This window comes from Anastrepha obliqua, chromosome 4 (genome assembly GCF_027943255.1).
Source record: "Anastrepha obliqua isolate idAnaObli1 chromosome 4, idAnaObli1_1.0, whole genome shotgun sequence".
NCBI lineage: Eukaryota > Metazoa > Arthropoda > Insecta > Diptera > Tephritidae > Anastrepha > Anastrepha obliqua.
This window is the reverse complement of record NC_072895.1, coordinates 35779237-35788597: the sequence shown is the minus strand read 5'-3', so window position 1 is coordinate 35788597 and position 9361 is coordinate 35779237. Positions and strand designations below refer to the sequence as shown.

Sequence of the window (9361 nt, the reverse complement as noted above, 5' to 3'; positions counted from 1 at the left end):
AGACAAATGCAATAAATATTGTAGTAACTGCACACATAGAATTAAAATTAAAATTATTTTCATATTGCCTTTAGCATTTTTTATTTATTTTTTCCTTATTCATTCCGCTCGGAGCATAGGGCTTCGAAAAAACTCTTCCGCCCTACACGGTTCTGGGCTGTCATTTTTGCGCCATCCCCTGTGATGTCTGCATCTGCTAGCTTCTCTGAGTATACTTTGGCCGACTGCGAACTCTGCTGCCCTGCGGATTCCAGTCCAGTGCCATTCTCGTGATGCTATCTGGTGTTTTTCTAAGCGTATAATGCCTTTTACTATAATCCAAGTTAAATTAATTTTTGTCTCACATTGAGCTCTTAACCGGTGTTAAAACGAAATTGCCTTAATTCGTTGGTATAATATTTAGACCTTTGAGGACTACAAAAGTGTCATACATAAATTTTCAATATGCCCCTTTGTTTAAAAAGACTTCCATGTATATAAATTTGTGCCCGAAGCTGGCTTCTATTTTTGTTCTATCTTGAGTACAATATAATCGAGCCTTTATGCAGTCCGTAATCATAATCAAATACATAATCCATTTTTCTTATAACGCTTATTGCAGTAATTAATTTTTAATAAGTTTGCATCATCAAATGATGATACATTTTTAACGTTGTAGCAACATTTCAGTTTTTTTCTTCTAATTTTAAATAACCTAAACTCGCTTTAAATAATACATCATAAATTCCATTCACGACCGTCGGTAGTATAAATACGCCACGATCAATCAAAACGTGCATTTGCCGACTTGAATAAGGAAAACATCGAGTTCTGCTTGCAGTTTTCGATCGCATAGGAGTCCAACATCACACGAAAACAATGCCAATATAAGCGCAGATACTACATTTTTAATTGTTTCTTTGCCTGGTTTTTTTCTTGCTTGCGTTCCCTCGACTGCAGAAACTCACGCCGCACTTCACTGGATCTCACCTTTAGTATGCAATTTAATTTGTTAAGAATGTGTTCAGCAGTGTGGGTGTCAGCTTCGAAATCGTAATGTTTAAAACGCATGTGAGAGTAATGATGGCCTGAGGCACTACCAGTACTGCTAGAGGAAGTTGAGAAGAGACCAAAGGGTGAATGAACGTGCAGATAATGACCGGGGCTGGTAGGGGAATGTGGCGCTGCTGTGGCACCGCTACCCCCACTTTCAGAAACATGAGTTGTTAATTTCATATCAGCAGACGTTTTGTTACTATTGGCAGATGATGATGAAGAGGACGACTTTAACCATATGCGGAGGGTTGCTTTTAAATGTCGTCGTTCGACGATTTCACAAGCTGCAATGACATCAATAGGGTAGGTGACTGCTTTTTGTTTAGTCCAAAATTTTGCGTTCTTGTGTTGATCAATTTCAATACGCTCTCCCGAAATGCCAAGTGTTACCTCCGTTTTGAAGAAAGGTTTACCGATTATATTTAAACGATATGTGCGATACATAGGCGCTTCCAGCATGTCATTATGACTCATCATGCGCTCTTCATAATCATCATTGTTGCTTACAGTAGCACCATTGGAATCCTCTTCGTCTCCATCTCCACCGCCATTAAGTTCGATGCCTTGCAGCGAGCGTACAGCTGCAGCTGCCAGTCTTGCTTTGTCTTCCTCAGAGGTCATTGATTTTGTTGCCGCATTATTGGCGTAGTCGATACGTGTTACCTGAGCTAATGGCCGGCGCTCAGCTAAGGTAAGATGAGAAAATCCGAACTTCGAACAGGGTTCTCTATTGTCGAGTGGAGGAAAGTCGGCCATATCATCATTATCTTCAGTCATGTACAGCGCATAATGACGAATTGATTTCAATGGAATATCCGGAAATTGTATTGTTGCTTTATAACAAACGAGCCCAATCACCTGTATAATAGTTTATATATATTACATATTTAAGGACTTATAGCATAAGAATATTTAATCTTACCTCAATAATTTTGGCACTTGCCAATACACATATTTTTATAGGGTAATTGCGCTCCCGTTCGGGTAACATACTTAAGAAGACGTGTATACGTTTTGTTTGAATGCCTGTCTGAGAAGTGCCATCGAAACGTGCGTATTCCATGAATTTGTTTTGTGCTTGCTTAGGACTATTTGCCAACTGCAGTGCTAGCTTGCTTTTTATTGTTCGTGCAGTTTTAGCCGTACCCCCACCAGAGTCGTCGGTCACATCAATATCTCTGCCATTGTTTTCATGATTGTTTGTCTTCTGAACCACAACTTGATTCACTTTTTTTTTAACGAAAAAATCATTCCGCTCTGGTGGCACAATGTCGTCATCGTAATTTACAGACTTTGTTTTCGCCGCCTTTCGACGAGCTATGTCCATTTTTTCCAGCTTCGCTGCAGTATTTGAACGAAACCTATGCGCCCCGATTTCTGGGTACATTTGAATTTCAAATGACTGTGTGGATAGGTCCATATCTTCATCATCACTTTGGTCTAGACCCGGATAGCACACAAAGTCTACTTCTTGCAATGCCGGATCTAGCATGCGTTGAAATTGTTGTTTATTTCCAACCGATTTTCTGTTCTGCGCTCTATTTTGATTGACGATATTATTCGGTAATTGATATTTGCGCAAAAAGTGCTTGGGCATATCATCACTTAACATCACAGTCTCACACATTCCCGTATCGTCGGTTGAAATAAAGGAATTTCGTATGTGGGAAAGCAACCAATGTTGGTTGCTATACGTCGCCATAATTGTAGGTTTTACTAAAAATATAGTTTACATAAATTAGAACAATTCAAAAACTTGAAAATTTGGCGAAAATAGAAAACAGCACATATAATATCCAGACACCAACAACTGACAATAATGACATTAACATTAATCAATTGGATAAGGTTGCCACTGAATTGAAGAAACTATGGGGTATGGAGGTATAGCCAGAAGTTTGGAAATTTATAATTAAAATTCCTTATAAATTTCATGTTATAAGATTATAATTCACAATCCAACATAGAACCCCTTAGTGCTTGATAGAAACGATTTAAAACTTCGGGTGCCTTTAAATTTATATATATCGTTTCGATTGAATGCATCAATTCCCTTGAGCGCCACTATACAACAACGCATGAAAACGCAAGAAATTACATGCGTTACTATGCGTTTTCTGGAGACATTTTTGTAAAGTCAATAACAAAATATTCACACTTGTTTAGTATTAAATTCACAATTCATTCATTGTCTTCGGTTCTGCCTTTAATTCTTCGAAGACAGTAAATATACAAATGATGTAATGCAACTGGCCAATTTGGGGAGATTTCATTGTAATTCGCGAAAAAATCGAACTCAAAAGAAATAGTTTGTACGCAACAGAACAAACCTTGCGCTTACACAAGGCAATGTTCTAAAGACAATTGAAAATACGTATTGTCAGTCAAAAAGAAAAAAAAAAAAATGTTTGCATAGTTAGGCGTTCAGTTCTAAAGAAAATTTACTTTTAAGCAACCTCTACTGACTAAACCGATTCTTATGATTTGTTGACTGTAAACTAAAATTTTAAAATCTGCGTATAGTATGGTAACAGGACACTGTTGTTGCAACATTGTGAAATATTCAATATTTTTTTTTTATAGCGCGTAACCGACAGCTGGTGAAACATACATGCAGATTCATTATTAAATTCATTTAATAATTTGCTATTTTGTATTAAAGATAATCGATTAAATAACAAATTATAAAATATTCCCAAAACGTGGGCGTATGAAGACGTATGAAGCTTGATTGGGATATCTGTAAAAAACACTCTTACGAACACGAAGAGTTTTATTTTCTCGTGATATTATTGGATTTAGTCTGTTCTGCCGCAGCGCTGACCAATTTTTAATAATATTTTTTCAGGATATTCATTTTCCAAACACAAAAAAAAAAATGGAAGTAAATCGTTCAGTTTTATTATATTCCATATACATTTTGTTGAATGGATGAAATTAAAATTTTTCGTTTTCTTTTCTCAAATGAAACATGCAATATATGTGCTGCGTGATTGTTAAGATTTTCATAATGTTGCCATACAACGAGATGACATTTTTTTTCGAAAAAAGAAACCATTATAATTGACGTGACAAGCACAAGCCGAATTCATACAAAGTATAGTCGCTTTGATATCCAAACTACCACATGCCCGAAAAAGTAGTTTAGTTGCTCCATTGTTAACACCTTGTATAAATTCGTCTTCGACATGCACCTCTGTTATTTGACATTTGGTCGTTTCCTTGTTGATTTTGCTTTCGTAGGCAATTTTGCTTTGTACAAGTGATTGAAATTGAAAATTATCAGGTTTTATGATTTTATCTAGCAAATGCGTGTAAATTTACGGCATGTTTCTTAACTTTAAATAGAAAAATTAGATGCCCAAATTTATAAAATGGATTTGGAGTCGTGTGATGCTGGGAGTTTTTACGGTAAGTGTTGTTTTTCTCCAGGGGTTTGAGTAGCTAAATGGCCGTATGTTATGTTTTCCTATGTTCTTGTTGCACATTGTGTTCAAGAAATACAATTACGTTGAATTACCATTTCAAACTAATTAAATTAACTAGACTAATTTAGAGAAAATACATGAACAAAAACATCAAATTTAATAATAAAAGCTATGATTCAGCTTTGTTCTGTATCCGGTGGCATTCACCATGTGTTGGTGAACGGCGTATTAAAATTGTATATATGTACATACATATATAAGTATGTAGGCATTTTAAAAGTAAAGTAAAGATATGAAAATATGGGAAACGTTTTTTTTCTAATAACAAGAGCGAACCTACGAGTGTATTTCTGTCACTTTCAGCTTTTCATTAAATCTCTTGAGGTTTGGAGTCTGGGTGACTCTACTTACAGGACAACGTCGCAATTCGAGAACAGGCTTCCCAAAAAAGATATGCATATGGCCTAATTATGTACATATGTTTACTAACTGTGCTTTGTCACTTTCTAATAGATAAGAAAAAAATTCTATTGGTCTCATTGCTTAATGCATTTCATATATGAACATTCATCTAAATTTATGTGCTTATGTATGTACATATGTGTATACTGTGCACATTGCATTCAGCTGCACACCTACATTTACATATTCTCTTAGATTAAGCCATATTCTGCTATAACTAAACTTAGAATATATAAAAACTAAATCAGTAACTAAACTTTTGTTTTTTTTAGGAAACTTCGACAGACTATTGCCATCATCCGATAATTATTCACTCGATGATATTGAAGAAATTCTACGTTCTACCGATTCCCATCTTGATTCTTCCATTGACTTGAACAACCTTACGCCCCATAATGTACATGATTTTGAAATACCATATAAAGTGGAACTTAATGATTTATCATCGCAATCTGTACCAACGCTTAATGAATTCAACTTTGGCTTGCCCTTAAGTTCCAGTGAGCTTGCCAGCCCTGCAACATGCACACCTGCGTTTAAATTAGAGCGTACCTCATCAGTTTCATCTATGGATGAAGACAGTTTTAATCCCGATGAGTTTATAAATTTTTTCCGCAAAGATGACGACATAAATATGGAGTTTCTTAACCAGAATGAGTTGCGACAACGCAATAATTCCTCCCCCACCGGGAGTTGCAGCAGTTCAGGAGGCAGTTCAACGAGTGGTGTGCAGAGTGATGTCTCATCAGTTGCTTCGCGCTCGCAAACTTATATGGAAATTAACTCGCACGCAGATTCAGAAAATAATATCCGCGACATAGCCTGCAACGAAAGTGAGGCAGCATCTGCAATTGAAATTAAACAAGAGGACACTTTTGAACCTATAAACGTATTATCACCAACAGTTGAACAACAACAAACTATACTCTTACCGGCTGCAAACACAAATAATGTTAGTATATCCACCGTGCCGGTAATTATGCCAGTAGTTCCAATGAACACTGCTACAACGCACGCGGTTCCCACATCTGCTGGGTCTCTGCAGCCGGTGCAGCAAGTGCAGCCCATCAGTGTGCTGTCGGGTACATTAATTCCTGTGAAGACGCTACCCTTAAAAACAATAACGCAAGTGAGCAGCAATGCTAAATCCACGGCACCAATTAAAATTGGCCCGAAGTTGGCACCGAAAGTAAACGTCAACAACGCCACTAATACTATTAAAACAGCTCTTGCTCCCACAGCGAATGCCTCCAAAATCGTTCCTCCCGTTAATTCCAAGCCAAAAACGGTATTTCTTACAATGAATGATTATAAAGCATTAACCCAAGTAAATGGGAAAGGTGGAAAAAGCGTTGGAACAACAGCACCAAAAATTATATTGAAAACGGCAAGTGGAAAAGTAATAACTGCTAATAAAATTGTGTCGTCTGGTAATGGCGCATTAGGTGTACATCATAACTTTGTACCAAAAATAGTTAAAACAATCAACGGGCCAGTGGTTGTTAAGCATCAATCAACAAAAAATACGCATGGAGGGAACTGTACTATTGGAACAGCTGGAAAGGCGTCCAGTAATGCCGGCCCTACCAGTCTTAGCGTTTATAAGGGACTCATTGATGAAAAAATGTGGAAGAAACAGCAGCGTATGATCAAAAATAGAGAGTCCGCGTCGTTGTCGCGTAAAAAGAAAAAGGAATACGTTGTTTCACTTGAGTCGCGTATTAACGACTTGGAGAAGGAAAACTGTACATTGAAGGGAGTAAGTTCCGATTACAACACATTTTAGTATTGTATTAATGTCTATATTTATTTAATCTGCTTTTTGAAACTTGTATGCTGTGGAACTGCCTTATCACTTGCATATAGTTTTGCTGAATTGCTATTTTTCCCATTTTGCTTTTGCTTTTTTAGGAAAATTCATCACTGCGATCCCAATTGGTTGCTTTGGCACAATCTTGCCAGTGCAAGAATAGCAACATCAGTGAGTTCGTGTTGAACACATTGGATATCAACAAAAAAAGTTGCGCCAGCGATCAACATGTGAAAATCGGTTCGAAGCCAACCATCAGAAGTCTAAAGCAACGAATGACAGCCGCTAACATCAAAAAGAATATAGCCATTCTATTTGCTATGGCTTTCATGGTATCTATGAATGTCGGCAATTTCCAGAATTATATGAATAAAAATTCAATTGACAATTCGATTGAGTCGGCTGCTGCTTCTGCTGACGAGCCCATCTCCACAAACCGACGGTTGCTTTGGGCCGAAACAGAAAGTGAATTTAAGCAGAAGTTGAATAACTCCAAACGAGAAACTGAAATGGATGTGCCACCACTACATTTCTTACATCCAGTAAATCGCTCCAAGGCGGCAGTGGCAAGTGAACAAAATGGGAATGTAGCAACCAAGGAACTGCCGTTGGTATCCGATGCAAATAAATGTGCTAGCGGCTCAAATCACACGGAAAATCATCGCTTGCATAGCAATTTGCATAAGTGGATAGATGTAAACGATTATTTGAACTTGAGCTTGTATGAGAAACACGGAACCCCCTTGGACAATGCGCTACGATTTGGAAAATTTTCATCGCCCTATTTTGACGGGAAACCATTGCAACTGCCTCTACAAGAGGCTGTGCCACCGATAAGAATGAAACGTAAAATAATCGTGGCACCACCATCATTGGTACACAATAAACAAGCAAAACTGGACACGGCACAAGCAAATGGAATTGATAATAAGTTTGAATCTGAGCACGAAAAAAACTCTCTGGAAATTTTCAAGCCAAAAATTAGCGAGGAATACCTACGTCTGTTCAAGGGCATAAAAAGGCAAGACGATACATTTTATGTGCTATCGTTCAACATGGATCACATATTGCTACCTGCTTCAGCCTACAACAAGAGTGCGCGCCCGAAGATGACTTTAATGCTACCTGCAGGCGATCCAGCAATCAATGGCGACATAGTGCTAATGCAAATTGACTGCGAAGTGGTCAATACAACTGAGTTGGAGCTGAAATCATTTATGATACCGGAAAAACTACGCCCACAAAAATTTGGTAATGGCAATGTCCATCCAATGCCTAATCCAAATGACATGGTAAACAATGAAACACGCACTAGGGAAGAGCAGCGCAAAGAAAAGGGCGCCATCCCTGCGATGCCCAAACAAAAATCACCACCAAAAACTTATTATATGTTGGGCCCCCGTTCGGCAGCTGCAGCAGCTGCAATGAAGAAGAAGCCGACACTCGTAAGATTGGGTAGCCACGAAAGCATTGAGAACATCACGATGAGTGCTTCAAATAGTTCGACTATTTTTCAAAAAATCCATAACACCGTGGGATGATATAGTAATATTTTAAAGAAAAATCGGGTATAAAATGCCTATGCAATAACTGTGTCAGTTGTTATGACTCATTTATACAATAGTTAATTATATGATGACATAATATATTAATATTTAATATTTAAATATCGGCGAAAACATTGCTCAGCATTTACATTTATAAACGTATGTACATACCTTAATGTATCCCTGGTGAGTTTATTCACCAATAAGTGTAAAAGTATTTAAGGACAATGCTGCTCCACATGACAAGAGCAAGGCAATCGTGTATGGTTGATTTACAATTGTGTTAGTTTATTGATTTTCTGCATATCTTTTTCAAAATCTAATTCATTTCAAAGTTTGCTTTGCTTGTTGTTATGCTTTCTAATACATATACATATTTAATATGTATGTATGTATATAAATGATAGATTAACTTTTTATCGATGATACATTTGCAGATTAGGCTAATATTTTATTTTTTAGTATTTAAGCAGTTAGAAATTTATACATAATGGAATATACATACATACACACCGGTTTGTGCCGTTCTTATCATTTGTTGTAACGAGTTGCTTGCATATTCGTACCATTCACTTTCCTATAGTTAAATTTTCTATTGGCTTTGAATATATAATATTATTATACATATAAGAATGCAATTTTGGAACTTATCGTAAGTTGTATGAATCAATACCTGATTTTGATTTAATAAATATAATATTTTCAAAAACAACCTAAAAATAAGTGTTATTTTATATTAAAATTTTGAGTAGTGGAACTGAATTTAAGAGCTTTCATTAAACAGTGTCGTGCCCGTCAACTGAGTGGACTAAAAACAATTTTTGTTTTAAATGTATGAGGTCAACGGTTATATTTTCATAACCCAAATCCTGTGAAAAGTCTTAGACTTGCAAAAAATAGTTTCTTTTCAATAAACAAATCTCAAAATACTACATATATACAGGGTGGCTGATGAAAGCCGCTACCAAAAAAAAATGAATAACTTTTTTTATTTTTAAGTTATCTGTTCCATTTTTGTTTTAATTTGCAGATTGATCTTTAAAATTTATTAAAATGGATAACTGGGACACGCAAACAAG

General features: G+C 36.5%; 2 protein-coding genes across 2 annotated transcripts; one reads left to right on the top strand and one right to left on the bottom strand.

The window, feature by feature from the left end:
- Positions 1-475: 475 nt before the first annotated feature.
- Positions 476-2847, bottom strand: LOC129245497 (stress-activated map kinase-interacting protein 1). The gene is made up of 2 exons (XM_054883689.1): positions 1958-2847; positions 476-1893 (listed from the first exon to the last, which is right to left on the bottom strand). Exons 1-2 carry the CDS (start codon positions 2735-2737, stop codon positions 880-882), a joined length of 1794 nt encoding a protein of 597 aa, XP_054739664.1. The 5' UTR covers positions 2738-2847; the 3' UTR covers positions 476-879.
- A 1418-nt stretch (positions 2848-4265) lies between these two features.
- LOC129244617 (cyclic AMP-dependent transcription factor ATF-6 alpha) lies at positions 4266-8994 on the top strand. The gene is made up of 3 exons (XM_054882341.1): positions 4266-4446; positions 5198-6684; positions 6837-8994. Exons 1-3 carry the CDS (start codon positions 4410-4412, stop codon positions 8274-8276), a joined length of 2964 nt encoding a protein of 987 aa, XP_054738316.1. The 5' UTR covers positions 4266-4409; the 3' UTR covers positions 8277-8994.
- Positions 8995-9361: the final 367 nt, after the last annotated feature.